Source organism: Heliconius melpomene, chromosome 15 (genome assembly GCF_056956725.1).
Source record: "Heliconius melpomene rosina isolate 202511_hmr_F chromosome 15, ASM5695672v1, whole genome shotgun sequence".
In the NCBI taxonomy this organism is placed as follows: Eukaryota; Metazoa; Arthropoda; class Insecta; order Lepidoptera; family Nymphalidae; genus Heliconius; species Heliconius melpomene.
In genome coordinates this window covers 4,267,815-4,290,124 of record NC_140403.1, presented here as the reverse complement: position 1 = coordinate 4,290,124, position 22,310 = coordinate 4,267,815, and the positions used below count along the sequence as shown (strand labels likewise).

Here is a 22,310-nt window from a genome sequence, read left to right as displayed (position 1 = left end):
ATACGGGATCAAGTAAAATATCCGACGTAACTTCGTAATACCAAAACCAACGTACGAGTTAAAATAATATGAAGGAGTAAGTAAACAGGCCGGACCCGAGCTGGACTGGACGGCGAACTTCGATGAGGAATTGCGTACGATTCATTTATGTTGGAAAAATATTGAACAGACTTCATACGAATATCCGAACTTAAATAATCGAAGAAATTATCGTTTATTTTTGAATTTATAGCAAGTCTGTAACTTCATTTGCGTGGAGTATGAAACGTAAAGTTGTTTTATTCGGAATTTTGGAAAATCTTTTTTTATTACTTTCGATCATTTCCCAAGGATCTCTCTATCTACTAGAAAATTAAATCAAAAAATAGTTTGAGATTGAAAGTAAAGCAGCCATTGGTACTCTATAAGAGAGAGATAATAAGAGTTGTTAAAAAACACTTTTCCTAGTAAAATCACAAGTACCCCGCTCGCATTCCAATTTCTTAAATAATTTACAACAGAAGTACAATCAAATAAAATAACATTAAGATCTAACAGGATATTTTATTTTACTCTAGAAGTAGGATATTTTATTTTACTCTAGAAGTAGGATACTTTATTTTACTCTAGAAGTAGGATATTTTATTTTACTCTAGTTTCATCGAAAATAAATATACTCAAAGGTACTTCGTAAAAGGTTACTTCTACTCGCAATTAGAATATCTCACGCGGTAGAGGTTTCTAAATGTTATGGCTTATCTATAACCATTACTAAGTCATTTCAATAACTTACTTCGAAAGTGGAACAAGAATAATTTCGATTTTGGTTAGTTAGAAGATGTGGCCGGACTGTGGAGTCAAACGTTAGTGCGCATATTAAAGAGGTTCCTTAAGTTTGACCGCAAGTTCCAAACACTGCTGTGAGTTCCTGCCTTGTAATGTGATAGGCTCGAGAATCGCACTAGTGAATCTGGTAAATGCTGTAGTAAGTAGTTTCTTCTTATAAACAATTTTTTCATTGATGATCTGAATGCGTAAACTTTTAACATTAATAAAAAAAATTGCTCCACATTGTATTCCGTATATAGAAGGGTAGGCTATATGCGGGATATAGAGAAAAGCTAGTGTAAAGATACTCCGTTCCCACCGATTCCCAATTTTTTTGAGGCATTGTTCCGCCACAGTTGAGTGGCGCAACTCAACGCCGGTATTTTGTATTAATGCAAGAGCGAAGAAATGAAAATATTAATAAATAATAATTTATTCCCCCGAGTGGGGATCGAATCCTGCATCAATACATTAACACTTTTTCCAATATCATGATAATCTTCATTATATAAAGAATCTGGAAAAGTCTGGATATCATATATAATCCGGTACGGACAAAGCTTGAAGCTGAAAAAAAACTTTTGAGAGAAGCTAATGGAACCCGCGTTAAAATAACATTTATTCAAAAAACCGGGTTGCAAGAAACTAATAGGTTTTTTTTTATTTTCACACATTTTCTACTTTTGCGAGAAAAAAGAATCTAGTGGTAATTCCCTCTCATCTTGACTCATTTAGATATATCGCGTGGTGTGTGTGGGAGCCCACCGTCGCCCTATTTCTAAGCAAACAAGGAAACCTTTAAGTACATAATAAATATAAATTTGTTTTCTCGGGTTGAGTTTACATCTTTCCTTTGTAATGTATTATTTAAATGAAAATAATACACATTTTTGGAAGAATGTGTTAATTATTAATTAAATATTGAGATAAACATGTGTTTATGTATTCAGGAAGTAATTACATATTTTAACAAAAGGTAATTTCACGTTTTTTAGTAGAGTAGGGTAGGGGCAAAAGGAACCTATTATGAAGGTACTTCATTCCCCACTTTCTGCCTGATTTTCAAGACATTGCGGGTTGAGTAGCAGTACTCAATTCTAGGTTTAATTTTTTTATCATAGCGAGCTTATAAACATAGTTCATTCTTTAATGTGGGAAATGAAGCCACTATCATCATTTTCAATCAAACTCTGTGCCACTGCTCCATGACCGCTTATTATTAGTATATCGGTAATATTAGTGCTAGTAACTGGTGACTGAGAACAAAGAAAAGTCACAGAAATATTTATTAATAAATTTTATTTTATCAGTTACACGCTGCATGTAGCAGCGAAGGCAGAGGAAGGCTAGTGTTAAGATACTCCGCTCCCCACCCAAAAATATTTAATTTCCTCGATTGGAAATCGAATCCACGACCTATAACGTTTACAGTTACACGCTTGTGCCCTTGTGCCATGACTGTCATCAACACCGTTTGATATATTTCAAAAAAATATTACTTCCTCAATCTGCCGTAACTTAATGCGTGAATTATACGTGAAAGGAGCGCGAACACGTAAACGTGAAGCATTATATAATATGTATTTCAAAAGCTATGTCTCTTCCCCTTTATTGGCTAAATTCCCAGTTTCATTTTTACTCTGGAACTCTTTATAGCGTACGTCTTGTTTATAAAGTGTGACAGGGCTCGTATACTTTTTGTTTATCCTGTGGAGTGATACGTCGTTTTGTTTTAGCGACACACTGTGTAGAGCTTTTAGAGTCAGCTTTTGTTTATTGGCTTTTATTTTTTATAAGATATTTTATTTAATACTTTATATTTTATATATCGATGCTAAAGTAATAAAGAATTTTTCAGCCTTAACTTAATGCCACGCTTTGCCTCAACACCAGAGTAAAGAAATGAAAATATATAATTTTTAACCTTCTTGAGTGGGAATCGAACCAACAACTGGTCGTTTTTATATTCACACGCTTGTGTTTCTGAACCTCGACTGATTTCCTTTTTTTTATTTATTTATCATCTGTAAATAAAAAATATATTTTGAATATATTAATTTATTTACATTTAATATAAATATAATTGTAATAATATTATGTTATTCTTCATCTTCTTCAAAACTCGCGTACATTCAACATATTAGATGTTTCCTAGAATGTTTCATCTCAAACGAGCATTGACCTAAAAACATCTCGCTCTTCTTGGTCGGGGATTTGTGGTTTCCCTACACCGTTATTATTTTAGACCTTTCAAAAGACTTTCTGCTTTCATTTAACTTTGTATCGTTATCTTATCGCTTTTATGTCCAGATTTTAGTAAGTTATGTTTTGTTTCTATTCAAAAATATTTTGTTTGTCAAAGTTTTTAAGAGGGTTTTTTTCATAATGTTTACGAAAAGTGTAATAAAATAAGATGAATCCAAAAATTAGCTCTAAGTAAAAAGAATATAATATAACCAGGCTTATTCCTGGTCTGTACTTTTATTGTTTTATATCATAATTTTTTTAGTATGTTTTATTACATTAATTTCCTTTTGCCTATCCAATAAATGTACCTAATAGATTTATCTCTGTACACTCGAGAGTAAAGATTGAATGTCTTTGTAAGAACATGAGTGTGTAAAATCTACACTGACACTGTTATTAGTGTCGCCACTGCGTGAACACGGTTGTGTCCAAGTGTCTGGTCTAGTTGAGAAGTTTAGAAATAGGTTTGACATTTTCAATACACCGCAGCGTGCTCTATAAATGTGCGAGTATCATATTATCACCAGTTTTCGTATTTGTACACTTACAGAGTCGTGTAAACAGCTAATTAATGTCTGACATTAATGTCGGAATTTCTGTCATAGCCTATTCGTTCCGTTAGAGAAAGAACCAAAAGAAATATTAATGGATTACATAGGAAAATAAATTATTTATTCGATTTATTTTAGCTTCGTTAAAATCATATCATTTACCTTCACTTGCCAGTAATCGACAAAGAATGACAGCTATCCTATAAGTTGCTTTAGGATCCCAATTTATATAATGTCAATATATGTAAAACTTAAATTAAACGATTTTTTTTAAAACATAACCACGTTATTTCAGTTCCTTTACTGCTGAAGTTATTTTCAATATCACAATCTCCAAGATCCAGCACTAAATCTAACATTCATAATACATCATGTACGATAAAACATGAAAATCATAAGGAAAAATGTATTCTTGAATAGTACCCAATTACCACAGGTATAGACAGTACGTGACCTTTTCTGTCAAACTTATATAGACAGGTGATAAAATGGAAATAGATGTTTTTCTTGTTTACTCAGAAATATGGCGGTGTTAAGTTACGATACCCTATAAATATGTTATATGTCAAACTACGTGTATTTATAAATATATGAGAAAATCCCTGTCACTGACTTCCAAGTAAATGGTTCCAAGTAAATAATTTATTTTTAATAAATAGTAAACCTTAAAATATTTTATGATACATTCATTCATAGATGTATTCTGTAATTCTTTCTTTATAATATTAAGGAGAAATGAAAATATTAATAAACAATAATTAAGTCCACCGAGTGGAAATCGAACCCATTGACGGTCACATGCTGAGTAATAAATATTTCAAGTAATAATAAAAACAAGCTTACTTTCTTGCTTAAAGTGAACAACGTTCTCTCGAATTTTCATCATATTTCTTCAAATATATACGAAAGAAGTAAACTTCCGATATCCTTATATTGATCCAATATACATATACAGTAGATATACTATATGTAACGGGGAGCAAACAAAATGAACGCCGAAAATATTTGATCTGGGTCTGAAAGCAACAAGCAACGATTCTTTAATATCCATTACTGACCTTCTAAAATTAATTAAAATGCCTCGTGCCACAGATGGTTGGTTATGTGTTTTATGAATAAATAATTAAATTTTGTCAAAGTATTATTAAAATAATATTAAAAAAAATAACAATATTAACAAGTAAAAGAGGTTATCGTATTATCTACTCGTATGTATTTAGTACATAATTATATACAAGTATTTGTGCCTATAAAATTGGAAGGTTTCCCTCTATTTACTATTATTTCAACTACGCGGCGTTATGGTGCGCCACTCAAGGTTCCCAGGTTCCCTCTGTCTACTCTGTTATGCGCGGAATATAGCGTGAATTCATTTATTTTACCACCCTTTTGTTCAAAATTAAATTTTTGCAATGAGGGAAATCTATTCAATCAAATGTGTTCTCTAACAGAATTTAGACACAAAGCGTTAAAAAATCATCAAAGGCCTTCATCCGCTTTTATATTGGGAAGCATCAAAGCCGTTGCCATATTATTGAAATGTGTGATACATACGAACGTAAAGAAATCTTATTTAATATTAACAATATTTAAATATTACAGTGTACATATATTTAATACAATAAATTATTAAAGGGTTCTTAAAGTCAATAACGATAGAATATATGAGTTAAAATATAATTATATTATATCCTATATCTTATAAAACAAAGTCGCTTTTCGTGTCTGTCTGAACTTTCTAACTCTTCTTCTTCTAAACCACCCAACGGATTTTGATGCGGTTTTCACCATTAGGTCGAGTATTTCTCAGGGAAGGTTTATATATAGTTTATTATTTGTACATTCTTATGTAAATTACCATAAATACGATAAATGTGTATAAAGTCCTACCCGTTGAGACACTTTCGCGCATGCGCTGCTTTAATGGTAAGTACTACATGAAAATAATGTACTGGAGTATTGTTCCTCTTAATAAGATCTACAAAAAAGTCTGCGACAGCATATTCGATTTTTTTAAGGATAACGTGTAGTGATCATATTTCTGTCTAAAAATTGTAATTTCAATATATTTTTTATTGTGAGGGATATTTTTCCATAATGGTATTAATCCTTATCCTTTAAAATACTTTATTAAATTTCTACGTTAAGCGAAGATAAAATTTGCTTTTTACACAATTTCGAAATTGCGAATAGTTTTAGAGAAAAACGCATTTAATTGTTAACACATCACGCCGTTTACACATCAGCTGTATCGAGTCAAGTTTTACTTATCCCTTACTCACAGTATATAAATAAGTATATTAGTTACGTTGGCGCTTTAATGTAGATCAAAACTGTCTTTTACTGTTTTTCATTTTAATAAGTACTTTAGAAGTTGTTACAATATCAAAATATCCTTGCTGCGAAACGCGCCTCGCGACGTTTTGCTTATACAAGCGCGTCATGAGCAGTCATCGGTGGTTCAGTGGTAAAATGCTCGCCTGCCACGCGGGCGGCCCAGGTTCGATTCCCGGCCGATGCATTCTATTTAATTTTCCTCACAGGCAGCCACGTAGTGCCTATCCAACCGGTGTCGCTGTTTTAACAGCATTAACCACAAATTCAAAAAAAAAGCCGCCTGCCTCAGCGAAGAAGATTTAGATTGTGTTATTTATTTGTGTTTATTTTAAAACAATTGGAAAATCCTTATTGGAATTACGAAAATGCGGGTTGCATTAGGGTTTAATTAATTTTCACATTATCTTAAGTGCTTTGCAAACATACATTATATGAATAATTCAGTAGTTAAGGCGGGCGAAGCCGCGAGCAGGTCGCTAGTTATAGTATAATTTCAATTAAAGTTAGTAATCTTAAAAGCTTGATTTTTTTTTGTGCTTTGGAATATTTGATAGTAATTTCAGCTAGGTCCATGCTTTCTCGAGATAAAGTTTAAGATTGAGAGACGCACTGATGGACAACAAAGTATAATATTTTCATTTTGAGGTAAGGAACCCTAAAAAAATTTTCTAATACTTTATATATACTCGTATACAATGAAATAAACTCATTTAATTGTGTAATTGTATATTCAGTTTACATTAGTACTAAAATTCCGTTGTCCTATATAATATCTCTGCTAACAATAGCATTAAAGAGAAATAACAGATAAAAACAAATTAAAATTTAAAAAATTTGTAAGTATTCACATAATATATCGCAGTTTTAGTTCAGATAGTTGTCAATTTGGCTCAGTTATCCTATATTTTTTAGGCTTTTTGCCAAAATTTGTGGAATTTCAACCACAATAACAAAAATAATATTCTCATTGGACATTTTACCCGATTTAAAGTAGCAAATGTTTTTTTATTCAAACTACTATTGTTTGTTAGTAGCAATATTCAAACGCTTTTGAATATAATTGAAGATCGTGAGATCAAATCTAACATGATTACGACTGTAGACAAAATGGTTGTGGATTTGATTCCCGAAAAAACATATTTTAATAAGAAATCACTTATGACAAAAATATGTAATTTAGATAGGACAAACGATACGCTGTTCTCCTTTCTCCCTTCTTTTTCCCTATATGGTAAAAAACGTGAAGCTAATGAGAAGAAGTCATAATTACGTACTGTAACTAACAAAATATAATTCAATATGTTAAAAAAACCATACTGTATATAAAAAAGTTATAAATTGATGGGGATCCTATATAATAAATATTTTTTATAAAGTTCCGGAACTTTAGTATAGAGATATTTCATTTAGTTTTTCACCTATAAGACAAGACTTTCCTCAAGTAAATTTTGAACCCCCAACTATCGTAGACAATCAGGAATATTTCAAATAGATAAATAAAATGTATATTATAAAATCCAAGAAAATCTTCTCAATTAGATCTCAATTAGAATTAATCTGTAGTGGGGGAGACCTCGGTTGACATTTGAATGCACAGTATCAGAAATACTGGAGGAAGATCACGTAAAGCATGAGGGTCCCCTGGAGAGTATGTATAAAGAGGTTAATGACAGTGGACGAAGCGAAAGAGGTAAGCAGAGAGCTCTCAGATTACCTCGCTAGGTATAGACTGTGAAGGTAAGGTAAGTTATTATAAAATAGCAATTTAAATAAACGAAACAACCATATCAGAATATGTGCTCCAAAATTAAAGCTAGCATTCGTGTCTCTTTATTATCATATGAATAACTCGTATTATTACTAGCTTTTGGTAGCCATTTCACGTACAAACTAAAATTAATTTAATTGCCAAAACAGAAGAAACCGCTACGTTGTATTTTATTAATATTTAACAAAGACGTAATGGATTTTTGTGGGTTAGATATAAATTTTATATAAGATATTATATATGAGGTAGGTTTGTATATTATTCCAGGAGAGTTCACCTTCTGTTCGCTTCGCTCGCTGTAATGTGAAAAAAGACTTAAAAAAACCTTTAGAGGACTACACTTTGATGCTTTAAAAAAATCACTCACGCTGATATATAAAAAAATCCTACATAAGACTTTTTTGTTTATTTGTGGCCCTCGTAGCGCAGGGATGCAAACGTGCGTCTCTTAAAGCGACGAGTGGGTATTGGAGGAATGAAATATTTAACATTTTCTCTTCATCTCTCTAATTAGCAGGCAAAGAGCAGCGTTGAGTTCCACTACGCAACACGCAATGCCTCAAAGATTCGGCGGAAAGTGAAGACTAAAAATGTCTTAATGGGGGCGGAGTGTCTTGACACTAGGTTCCCAGGGTTCTTTTGCCTACCTTGCTACGGTTAAGCATGGTAGGTGTAATTAAAATAAATATAGCAACATATAATTAATTCATTACAAATAACCACAGTTTTCATTAATATTCCACTCGTTACCATAAAATAGAAGATAATCTATTATGTTTATTGCATAATGATAGTAAATTACCAAATAATTTATATTACAAAGTTTATTACTTTTCATTAGCAGTGTTCAACAAACACATTAGTAATTTAATTAATTCACATAAGCTTTTACTGCGTCAGCCTATTTAATATTTCGTTCAAATAATTAAGCTATCATTTTGAACCTCTCGTTTTAGAATAATCTTATTACCTATTAACACTCTTTATATATTATTTTAATTATTAATAAAGTATTGAAATTATTGTTTCTGTAGAGTTAAGAATTTCTTTTATAAGTATATTAAAAGAACCTAAAATTAAAGACAATAAATAGATATAAAACATTCTACAACAAAATAATATATGAGTAATTTTTGTATATTTCATTCTTAAAATTACTTACATGAAAAAAGAAATTATAAAAGAACTAAAGTAACAACCATAAGTTTTGAGACTTCTGATATTATATATGAATTTATATTATAAAGAAAAGACTTTGGAAACAGTACAGCTTTGGTAAATATTTGTTAAGGGAATACGTGTAACTAGAATTCCAGGCTCGTCGAACAGTTTGTAACATTGTTATAATACAATACCAAAAGCAATATAGAATATATTTCTTTGAGAAATAAATTTAATTCGTCTAGTATTAAATTACTGCATTTCTATTTTCTTTTGTAAATAAATATTAATTTATTTCCATATGAACTTATCAAAACTTACATTTCTTAATATAATTATATAAAATTAATTATAAATAAATAAAAACTTACCATATAATAAAACACAAAAATTCTTAAACGACAATCCTCAGTACATATTCACTCTAACACAAAAAATATTTACACTTTTCATTTAGTTCGTAGACGCACTTGTGTCCACAGCACTCGTACAGAGGTCGCTACGGCGTAGCACACGTGCGTTTTCCGTAGCCCACTCGCTACACTGAGGCTACGTCGCACCGACGTTTGCCGACTAGAGCCGACGCCACTACAGTGATTGATATCAAATAAATGTGTGGAATATGTAGTTTTATTTTAAAGATTTTTGGTCACTATATCCCTTGAGATATTTATCAAAGGTCAAGATATTGATTATTTTATTACTAAATTGTTATTTATATAACAAGTCTTTACCGCAAAATTTGGATGAGTGAACTGGTTTGTAACAATAACCCAAGTCTTGTGAAAATTTAAATAAGCAATAATAAAGGAATAAGGGTTCGTGTTAAAGTAGTTAGAGTGTATCTAACTAAAAACATTGTTTGCAGATTCTAATCTATTCAAATTAATATTAAATACTTCTTGTAAGAAAAATGGAAGAAAATTTAAAATGTGAGTGACCTATCACTAAGCACTACTTTCATTTCCTTTTTTTTTCTTAGTAGTCCTCAATAATAAGCAAACATACGTTTGAAATATCAAGCTACATTTTTATTGTATTTATGTAAAAATACACATAAATTAAATTCACTACAGATAAATTTTACATTAAATAATATTATACTATGAATACTTAGTACACGTACCAACTAGATGTAATTTTCCGCTCGAATTCTCGCGGTCATGAAAATGACTGACTCGTTAAGGTTCCCCCACAGTAACCGATCCAATATTCCGATTTACAATATTGTAATACAATATTGACTATATTAAATACTGAAATATTTCGTATTGATTCTAGTCAATAGATAGACCTTATGCCGATTTTGCGTTCAAAAAGTTATACAGACTGTATAATATTTAAGACAGTACTTATGTCTTATATTATTTAATGTTCGATCTTTCAATAAGCTTTTTTAACATCAATTTTGTAAGTTTTTTCAGGCTGTATCCCACATGTTGCAGAAGAGGCAGAACAACTTCTGGAGGTATGGCGTGTTTTATGTAAGCCACTTAACTATACATTTAGTTTTTTTTATTATCGTAACATTTCTTTACGGAGCTAAAATCCCCTGTATCACAATATTAATATTTACAAATTAAAGCAACTACAAATACTTTTAAATTACTACCTATATACCTTATATTGTCCATGCTATCTCTAGAAATACGAGAATTTTAATAGAACTTAAATTTGACATATTATATATACCTCATCAAAAAATATCATTTAGATATTACTTTTACTTGGAAGCCTAAATTGATCCCATCGCACCCAAATATTATTCAATTTCAACAAAATCACTTACGAACCTCCTTTCTTTTGAATCGGTTAAAAATTAGATATTTATTCACGAGGATGTCGTGGAGCTCATGACGGCATAGGGCCCTATAGTAATAAGCTAAATGTAATACAATTCATTCCAAACATAACGTGTGGAATGGAATGAGGATAGAGATACGATACTGATTCGGTCTGATAAAACCAATATGGTTTTATCGTCATTTACTAAGGGTTCCCATACTTGGGATTAGGAGATTAAATCCTTTAGTTGATAGATTCTCATTTGGGTATATTCTAACGAGAAGGTTTCTGTAGTAAATTTAACCTACTTTGCATATATAGGTACCTACATAGGTACAGTCAAACGGAGCTATAAAATTTTATGGAATTAAATTATATGTGTGTATATTGAAGCCAGTAGTGGCACAAAATGGGATACAAAATGTGACTGTAAGACCGACTGGTTGTGGGTTCGATTCCCATTCGAGGAAATATTTATTTAAAATATATTTCTGCTTCTTCGCTCTGGTATCAAGATAAAGCGCGGCGTTGAATTCCACCATTCAACACGCAATGCCTCCAAAATTCAGCTAACAGTGGAGAACGGAGAGTAAAAAAGTGAAAAAAGAAGCAGGCGAAGCCGCGCAGGGGTTAATATAAGTAAATATATTAAATTACAACAATATTTTAAAATATAGCACAATTGTTTTACTAAACGACGCCAGTGCAGTAGAATCATTTAGCACGGCTTCCAAGTCATTTGTGTTCATTAGATAGTGCCCAATAATGGAAATGGCTATGGCATAACGAAATGGTGCCGAAAATGGTCCTGGAAGGCATTTAACTGCACACAGGACGGAGGGTTGCCATAGCACATTCAGAGCGATGGAATTGGTCTGTCTCCTATGAATGGATCTATTCGCCAAATATATGAAGCTTTATGTAAGATGTAATATATGATAGTGATTTTGCTGATTTTAATTTTCTTTTTGCATTTTACTTTAATTCACGAAATGTTTGTATGATTTTTGGTAAATTTTTAGGCTGTTGTCTCCACGGCCACAACTGTCCCTAGTGTTTTAATGTTTTTAGAAATTAAAATTAAATTAGATCAGCTTCACGCTGTATCAGACATACATCAGGCAGAGGGAACCTAGTGTTAAGATATTTCGTTACCCACTTTCTGTCGAATTTGTGTCATGAGTGGCATTGTGTCATGAGTGGCGGAATTCAACACAGGACTTTTGCCTAGGTGCCAGGGGGAAGAAATGAAAATAATATGAAATAATAATTCATTCCCTCAATTAGGGATCAAACCCACAATTGTCGCGTCGTTTTAAATAAGTATTTTTACTACGGTCTCCGGCCGGTCGTATGAGAGGGAGAATACTTAAATAATAAAAATATTATATTTTGTAAATTAAAAATAATGATTGTTACATAAATCAATACATTAGTAATACTTTTTATTACATTATCATTATTTAGACTCACTTTAATATCTATAAAAATACGGTATTAAAGAATCGTATTTATACGTTTCTTTGAAGCGTCTACGAAGATAATAGTTTGAAGTAATAAAACATGATCCCAACACAATATAAACTAAATGTGTTTGCTTTTGCATGATATCGGATCTTCCACTAAAAGTGTCTCGGCGAGCTCAAATAAATATATTTAATACCTCTGACGTCGAAAAACTTAAAATTTCTTAACTTACTAAGTTACTTAACTTTTTATATGTATGTACTATATTTCCCTTTTGAGGAATCGTGTGTAAATAAGTGTGTTGCACAAAATAATGATAATTCTGTAATAATTCAATTCAATTCTTTAAATTTAAAAAAAATGTTAAAATATCATATAAACCGACATTAAAAACAAACAGAATTTTTTTTTAGGTCTACGCTGTATCTAGCACATAGCAGGGAATGAACTACAAATATATTTTTTTTCTGTGAAATACATATAAAATATCAATTTTAGATTTTTTTCATTTATTTGTCTCCACTTTCATAAACAAATTTCATAACCATAGGTCCGCGGGAAGTATCCTATAGATTTTGATTACGACTTTTTTGATGATTTGACTTAAAAGCTTAATTTTATGTGGTCTAAGAAAAACCTGAATATTTAATATTAATTTCAACTCTATACTTCCACGCAATCCCGAACAAAAGGTTTTTTTTTATTGAGGAACCCTAAAAATACTTATTTTACAAGAAAAATCTTTTAAGTTACCTTCAAATGACACACACACATCGACAGAATAAAATAAAATGTAAAAAATTGACTTTTGCAAAGTCAGCTTTTCAGATTTACTGATATGGCCGCGGTCGTCACCTGGTATTACCATTTTTACGGCATTCAATTTTATGTTTGATCGTTACCGTACTAGAATTGTCAATGTCACGTCATCCGGTTCTAGATGCATCATAAATATTTGATTGCATAGCATCAATTTAGTTGGCTATGGTATTTCTCTGAAGGTTCCCTATTATACTTATAAGGATTTCTTTATCTTTCTATGTACACTGTTTCACTGTGCTTGAATACTACCGCCATTTGGCCAGTAATAATTTATATTTTATTGTACATAATTTACATACCTATTAATTCTGAGTACATAGTTATGAGTTAACAGGAGTTACTATAAGATAAGAAAAAGCTTAAACGATTTTTTGAAGGCATTGTATGTTGAGTGGCGAAACTCAACGTGGAGAAATGAAAATATGAAACATTTAATTTCCTCGACTTGAACTCGAACTCACACCCTATCCCACCACATTCAAACGACTGGAATATAATCCATACCTATATTATAAATTCGAAAGTAACTCTGTCTGTCTGTCTGTCTGTCTGTCTGTCTGTCTGTCTGTCTGTCTTTTACACTATCAGGGCCAAACCGCTAATTCTATTGTAATAAAATACACATATAGAGATACTTGAGGGTCTCGGGATGAACATAGGATACTTTTTTTTCTCATATTTGTAATATTTTCGATATATATCCATATATTAAAAAACTTATTAATTTGACATGCAATTTATTCCGCCATGTTAATAACAACCATCGCGTTGCTAAGCAACGATTTGCAAAGTTTGTTGTTATAGGACGTCATCCAAAAAATTGAAAACTGAAAATAATTTCATAAATGTATTTAATAAATATTCGTATAGTTCAAGCGGGCGCAGCCGCGTTTGGGTCCACTAGTAGGTATATAAAACTATCATACACTTAACGAATCAAAACTGATATTTCTACCAACATGAAAAGCTCTAAAAATAATATTAGCAAAGTTTGCGAGCCACGGAACCGGAGGTAAAGGTCGGTTGTGGGAGTATAATTATACCGTACAAAGATGCCAGCAGAAGTTTTCAGACATTCGAGCACCGTAATTTTAAGATATATAAATATTTATAATATGCATGTACTGTATGTTTCTTTTCATAATTTATAGGTTTATGATAAAAGAAGTCAATCCATACCTATATTATAAATTCGAAAGTAACTCTGTCTGTCTGTCTGTCTTTTACGCAATCAGGCCCAAACCGCTAATTTAATTGTAATAAAATACACATATAGAGATACATGAGAGTACCGGGATGAACATAGGATACTTTGTTTTCTTATATTTGTAATATTATCGATATATACTAATATATTAAAATACATTTTAATTTGACATGCAATTTATTCCGCCATGTTAATAACTATCGTCGCTACGCGTTGCTAAGCAACGGCTTGCAAAGTTTGTTGTTTTAAGAAAACGTCACCCAAAGTGAGTTTGCTTAATGCATACATGGCGCACGCCGATATAGATTTGTAGACATTAACAAAAATTAGATGATTTCTATAATTTGATATTCGTCCTTATGAAAATAAATATAATAGTCACTTTTAGCATTTCATGTAGATGGAAATTATAGTTTACTGTATAACATTCTAATAAATAATTAAGGACATGTCACTGATTCGGAATGACATAGCCTACGAGTGGTATAGTATGACCGACGCGAACGGGATATATTATAATTAAAATATTTTCAAATATACTTAAATATTTTCTTACTTCTATTTCTTTAAATTAAAGCTTAGGTTTGCTCCAATGCTTCTCTTTAAATAAAATGTTACTGCATATAAATAATCCATTGGAAATAAAGACCTTTTGTCAATTACGAACGCCCCCAACTAACGACTTGAGTTCTAGCTGCCAAGCAAACTGTGACAACAGGCGCACCTTAACACGCTTATGATAAATCCTTTTTGTGTGGGAAAAGTGAAAAACTTTTGAAATTAAATTGAAATTATAAAATTTATTCTTTAATTATCTATGTTACCTATAAATATATCTTAGCTTACAACGAGCCCCTTATAAAACTATCGGCAAAGCAAATAATAATTATTTTTAAGTTATAAAATGTTATTTTTATTTTTAAAGTATTATTCCACATTTAGGAAAGAAAAATACTTTTTTAAAAACATATAAAAACGGAAGGGGATTTAAACCCACGCATCTTGGAAGCCGTGCAAGCGCTCTAACTAACTAAACTATACTAACTAATTTTCAAATAATAATCCGGCTATATTTTTAACATGTTTTCTAAAATGTTAATAATTTTTATTTGATACTTTTTTTAAAATAAAAGAACATCTTCTAAGAGTTAGCCCCAATCCATTAAAGGTTTCTATACAATAGAAATCCAAGTATTAAATAAGCACGGGTGGCAGGAGATAACAATTCCTAACAATTATACTCTACAATAGTCTCGGCTTACAGAAGATACTATTCACCCGTACATTTTTAATTTGTTATCGTTTATCCACAAATATGCTAAGAAATAAATATTTTTCGATTAATAAGAATAAATAAGTCAAAGAAAGGCCATTCGTGGCCCAAGGCATAACCGTATGACTGTAAACCCTACAAGTTTTAGGTTCGTTTCCCAGTCGAGGAAATATTAAATATTTTCATTGCATTGCTCTGGTATCGGGGCAAAAGCACGGCGTTGAGTTACACCAGTCAATACACATTGTATATTTATTTATATTAAAGCTGAATAAAATACTTTATATAATAAAACACAAAATTACTCCACAGTGATCTACGCTTGTATCTTACAAACTATACACCAACTTAAAGGTGTACGTAACGGGTACGTGTTCTTATATTATATTAATGTTTAATTCTCGAGGCATTGCGTGTTGAATTGCTGAACACAATGCCGCGATTTGCCCCAAAACTGAAGAATGGAGAAATTAAATTATTGAATATTTCATTTCCTCGAGCAGGAATCGAATGCACAACACACACCCAGTCACACATTTGTGCATCTGTGCAGCGACTGGTCTCTACTTTAATTAAATTTAAATAAATAAACTCTACATATAAAACAAAGACACTGAAATTATGTAGAATTAAAAGCAAGATCAAACTTAATAGGATGTCCAGTGAATTTGCATGAACCACAGTGAAAACATTAGTTTCAGTCTAATTAAAATAAAGAGCGTTGTTTTGAGTCTCGTCCAAGCAGTATTTAGCAGTATTTGAGTATTTAGCATTTAAGTACACAAATTATAATTTATATTAAATGTAACCAGACGAAAAATAATATAACAAATTTAATTATTCTATTATAAATAATTAAATCTGAATAGTTGTTTAAAATTATTATTCCCCCCTACAAAAATGGTCTAAAGAAACTAACAAAAAGCAAAGAGAGAAATAGAAGAGAAAGAGCATTCTCGATTAAGTCACTTTTCCAACAAAAAAAAACTAAACCAAAATCGGTTCAACCGTTTTAGAGCTACGATGATACAAACGGACATACATGTACACTTTTTTTTCGATGGTTAATTAATAAATCTATAAAGGTATATACATATATACAGAGTGTCATAGAAGTTTACCATAATAAAAATATGCTTATCATATTACTAGAATTACACAAAAAACTCTGCTTCACGCTGTATCCCGCACAAAACAGGATAGACAGAGGGAACCTAGTGTTACGACATTCTATTCCCCACTTTAAGTCGAATTCTGAAGGTATTGTGTGTGGCGGCACTCAACGCCGAGATTTGCCTCGACACCAGGGTGAAGAAATGGAAATATAAATTTAATTAAATGTTCCATTTCCTCGAGTGACGATCGATCCCACAACCAGTCGCGTTTACAATCCCACTTTGTGCCTCTGCGCCACTACTGGCCTCTAAATAACAAAATAATTATTATAAATATTTATATAATTTTATAATAATTTTTATTTATGAGAAAATAATATAAATAACTTCGATTTTGAAACGACATGAAAATTCGATTTAAACAATATTACAGGCCAACATAGAATGAAAACAATGCGGTCCATAGAATTTAATATATGTAGAGGAATGGGCAGAACTGACAACACAAGTATCTACAGGAATTTTTAGGAATCCCTTGTTAGAACATTGCGAATCTCAAGATTCGACTTCGGATTACGATTTTATGTTTAATATTCTAAGGTAAAAAACTAAGCCAGTAATGGCACGGAGGCATAAACGAGTGTCTATAAACGCGACGAGTTATGGATTCGATACACATTCGAGGAAATGAAATATTTAATCCTCCTTCCTCTATCTGCCGTTTCTCTCTCTCTCTCTCTCTCTCTCTGCCGCCCTTGCTACACACGGCATACAGCGAGAAGCAGAAAAATATTTTTTTTCTTTTAAACCTTCTAACAAATTTGCTAGATTGATAATCGACAAAGATATTATGGTAACTAAGCGAAGTAAGTGACACCAAGAAATTACAAGATATTAAATAAATCAAAATAATTTCATTGCAAAATTAAAAAATCAATATCATATTATAATAGCTAACGGAAGTATCTAATGGAGCACGAGTGCCCTAGGTTCCCAGGTCCTTCCTTCTACCTACGCTCCAATATGCGGTAACATGGCAGTCGTGGTCTCGAGTGGAAATCGAACTCACAACCATCGTGTACTCCAATAAATATAAATACGTATATCATTCCACATAGCATCAAATGTTTATTTAACTTTTACAAACAGGAAACACGCATGTCTTTATACTTATAAATATCAAAAACAATTTAAAAGCTAAATTTCTGTTCTACGCATGTAAAGTTTCTTCGCAAATATCAGAAACAACGACAAGGACAATAAAAGTAGCAGCTGACAAGGCTTTTATATACAGTATATTCCGCTATTACTTTTCAACTTTTGCAATACATGTCATTATGATTGTACGTTTAGAATAAACATTTACCTTCTCATCGTGGCATTTAAAACCAGTTTGAACTTCATGAGAGTTCATGAGAATTATATTATGAGTTTTTTAATATTATTTAACTTTCCCATACAAAATATTGAGGTCTTCGTGAGCCAGGGGCACAAGAGTGTGCTGCCTATCCTGCTTTGTGCGGGATACAGCGTGAAGCTGCATTTTTTTTTAGTCATACTAAATATTGTACAAAAATCCACTGAAATGACATGTTTTTATGCCATACTTACATCTGAGGTGGACATATTATATGACAAAACCTTGTGATATAATACTCTATTTCACGGTTTCTTTATTATTATTACAAAAAACTAACTTATAAAAAAGAAAATGTTCCTACTTTAATTAAATTATCGTTATCTTTTGTTCTATAAGAATATAATTTTCGTTGTATAGCATTCACGAGGTACCTAGTAGTACCTACTAATCCTTAAACCCGTGCTATATCAACATGGGACGATCAGAGATGTAATACTACACTCACAGAGTAATATAAATTGTTTTAGAGGAACTTCAACTTAATACATTTTCTGGATTGCCATAATATATTTGGCCTAATAACATGGATACAGCATGAAAGATATTGGAGTCAATTCTTTTTAGCGTCACACTGTATCTCGCTCACAATATGGTAGGCAGAGGGAACCTAGTGTTAAGATACTGTTCCTCATTTTTGGCTGAATTCTGGAGGCATTCCGTGGTCTCAACATTGTGCTTTACCTCGATACCAGAGAAGAAATGAAAATAATAAATATTTCATTTGCTCTTGTGAGAATTGAACCAATAAAATATGAGATAATTAAACTTTAGTTAAATTTTAAGTTTATATTTTATAACACTATGCACACAGTTAGCTTTAGTATAAATGTAAGCAAACGTGAATCAGCCACCTTAAGACCTGAACACAGAGAGTAGGAAGAGACTTAGTTAATTTTATGCTGTTCACGGTTACTTTAATTTCTCGCTTCGTTGATAATTTTCTGGCGCCCGCATCCATGGAGAAAATCTGGGGGAAAGTTCGCCCTGCAATGTTATTTAAATGCAGATGCTGTACAGCCAGCCTTTGTATTTTATTGCGTCTATGCTGGCTTCAACTATTAATATTAAAAACATTTCATCAAACAAACTTTTAGCGTGACTTCTGTTTAGTAAATATATTCAAATCTCTTAAAAAATGTTGTTTTACCTATAATCAATAAAAAAATTAGCTTCACGCTTTATCCCGCATATAACAGGGTAGGCAGAGGTAACCCAGTGTTAAGGCACTCACTTTCTGCCGATCCGAGAAATTGAACTCTACCTAAATATTTTAAATAAGTAAATTAAAATATCTGAATTGGGCCTTATGCCATATTCCTAAGAAACGTAAAAAACAAAAATACAAGGCAATAAACGTCTACTAGATTCATTACATCAGATTTCTAAATAGAATCTTTCTAATTAAATTTAGCTAAATATAATTCTTACGAAACTATACGTACCATTTGGTCAAGAGCTATTACAGTATTTGAGGTTTGTAGAGCAAAGTTTTCACGCATAAATTTTCAGGGTTCCTTACCTCAAAAAGTAAATACGGAACCTCTGTTTTGTCCGAGATTACGTGGAGGTATGAGGTAGCTAAATTCGATTCTCACTTGAGGAAGTAAAATATTTAATAATTTCCTCACGAGATAACGATGCAAAATGCCTTCAGAATCCAACTGAAAATGGTAAACGAAAGTGCCTTAATGAGTAGACTTACTTATAAGACGAATCGCAAATCCCTAAAATGCGAAAAAACTAAAATTTTAAACTTATAATATTTCCGTAGGTACAATCTGTTTATAAATATATATGAAGTTTTTATGAAATTGGTTAATCCTATTATATAACAGGTAAAAGCTTTATTGGATGTCAATACAATTTTATTTCCCAATTCATTTTAAAGATAACGTTATCAGATTTTAAATATATATTGCACACGAAAATACCTTATTAAAATATCGAAGCTGTTGTCAACTTTTAATCAGATGGTTTGGGTTGTTATGAAAATTTAAATCGGGCCGATAGCCGTAAAGCACATGAAGCTCATCGAAATTAAAAAGTTACGGTAAAAATGTAGAGAGAATGAATAAATGAAAAATTTTAAAAATATTTTTAAAGAAAAAATCTTTGTTATTTTATAAATAAAGACCAAAATCGTTAAAAATACTATTGTATTTTTCGTATTAACAATAACATATTGAATCGTATTACAATAAATACAGTATTTATATTAATTTACGGGTGGAATCTGAAAGCTTACGATTATACTCGTATTATAATTTATTTTAAACTAATCTTTTTTTTAATTTATGTAAGTAATTTCATTTTCATCATATTGTTCATATATTTAAGTATTTAATTTTGAATACATATTATGTCCATGTATTTTTTAAAGTTTTTTCTCTGAAAAAGTATAATTGTATTATTAAATCACTTAAATCCTAAAGCATCATCGAGTTAGCATTGACTCAAAAAAATACATATATTAAAAGTAAATAGAATTAGACACTACGTTCCCAATTTGCCATTATTTTTTTTTTTTTAACTAGCCTGCACCATCCCATTGTTGGGCAAAGGCCTCTCTCCACTTCTTCCATTCTGGTCTATTTTGCGCTACTGAGCACCAGTCATTAATTATAATATTATTTATTTAAAATACCAAATATTTTACACCACTATTGTAGAAGCTGTAGTAATTGTTTGTGGCTTGAATGTATTTTAGATGAGTCGTTCCATTTTATTATGACTAGAACATAGTGCCCCAGAAAGAATTTCTAAAAAACACCTCTCTGTGTACGGTCGCGCTAACAACCATTTAAGTGAAACGCTTCTTGGCACGACCTTCTCGACGATAATAATTAACTGGTATTTTCTGTTATGTTAGAAAATATCCCAAATAAATATTTTTTGGAGGTTTTCGTGGTGCAAGGATACAAACGTGTGACTGAAAGCAACAGTAGGGAGTTCGATTTCCATTCGAAGGATTGGAATGTTCATTATTTTCATTTCTTCGCTCTGGTAACCAGATAGAACGCGGCGTTGAGTTGCGAAATTCAACGGAGTGCCTTAATTTGCTATAAAAAATCCTAAATCATTGAAATTTTACTTAAGTCTTTATTACAAACAGTTATAAATATAATGATATTATTAAAACTTGCAAGTCTTACGATGTAAAATAAACATTAGCGTATATAAAATTTGAATCTGCACCTACTGTCATATGTAGTTCAACTAAACCCTGAAGGTGTGCCTTGCCCTTTATTTTTTTTACTATAAAAGTGATAATTATTCTGAATGAATATCGACTGATATCAATATTCGTGATATAAAGACTGTGGAACAATATAATCAATGAATTGAATTGATAAAAGGATTTAAAATCAATTTTAATGATTTACGTTATTTCTGAGTAAAATTTAAAGAATTTTCTTACGTTTTCATTTTCTATTTTTAATCTGCAATCGCTACATTGCAAAGAACTGTTTATATTAAAATGCTTTTTTTAGATTGCTGATCTGAGAGCAACAGAGATAGAAATGAATGAAATATTTAATATTTTCCGTCCTTTGCTCTGGTGTTGAGGCAAAGCGCTGCGTTGGGTTCCGCGTAAAGGGTACCATAACACTAGGTTCCTCTGCATACCCTGTAGTGTTCGGGATACAGCGTGAAATTCTTTATCTCATTTAGCACAGTAAATAATAGTCGTATTTCATTTTTACGTTTGGGAATCGAATCCCCATCATTACATAGTTTTACTAATTTACACACAAATAAAAAATAAAATACAAAAATCACTCACCTTTACTAAATTTCGTATCCTTATAACTAGTACTAGAAACTTTGAACGAAGAACTTGTATGGTTAAACATTTTGGCTAGCGACCCTTCACTAATAACCCCTCAAAAAAAACACACCTCACTAAGGTTCCCCTTAAAAAAATCAGTGCAAAATTTTCATTTGCAAACGAATATTATTAATACGATCTTGCCAGACAGCGAGTGGCCGAAACTGTACTTGGAGCGCGCGGCCTAGATGCGTTATTTTTGTTTCCCTCCACTCACGTTGTTTATTCAATTTTAATAACAATATTTCCCACTGCATCGTTAGTTCCATTTCCGGAATTTTCGAATAAAATTCAACGCTTTTAGGTCGTATTTACAGATGATAATTAAAAGGTACGGTCGAAAACATTTGCTGGTTCGCTAAAGCTTAATAAGCAACTTTAATTTTTATGTTTATTATATCATTATATTTTTCATCACGTCGGCTTTATGTTTTTTTTATTTATTATACTGTAAATTTTAATTGGTGGCGTAGCGCAATGGTGGCGTGTTGCAACAGTGGTTGCGGGTTGAATCTCGTAAG

At 31.4% G+C, this 22,310-nt stretch overlaps 1 protein-coding gene across 2 annotated transcripts in view; it reads right to left on the bottom strand.

The window, feature by feature from the left end:
* Positions 1 to 21,905, bottom strand: part of stg1 (stargazin-like protein) — a 51,791-nt gene extending 29,886 nt beyond the window's left edge. Inside the window, exon 1 of one of the 2 annotated variants that reach the window (XM_085198425.1) lies at positions 21,745 to 21,905. In XM_085198425.1, coding sequence (XP_085054551.1) covers positions 21,745 to 21,814 — 70 coding nt within the window. In that variant the 5' untranslated portion in view covers positions 21,815 to 21,905. Of the gene's footprint in view, positions 1 to 9,242; positions 9,417 to 21,744 lie in introns of those variants that run through there. The other variant, XM_085198426.1, reaches the window with a different exon arrangement.
* Positions 21,906 to 22,310: the final 405 nt, after the last annotated feature.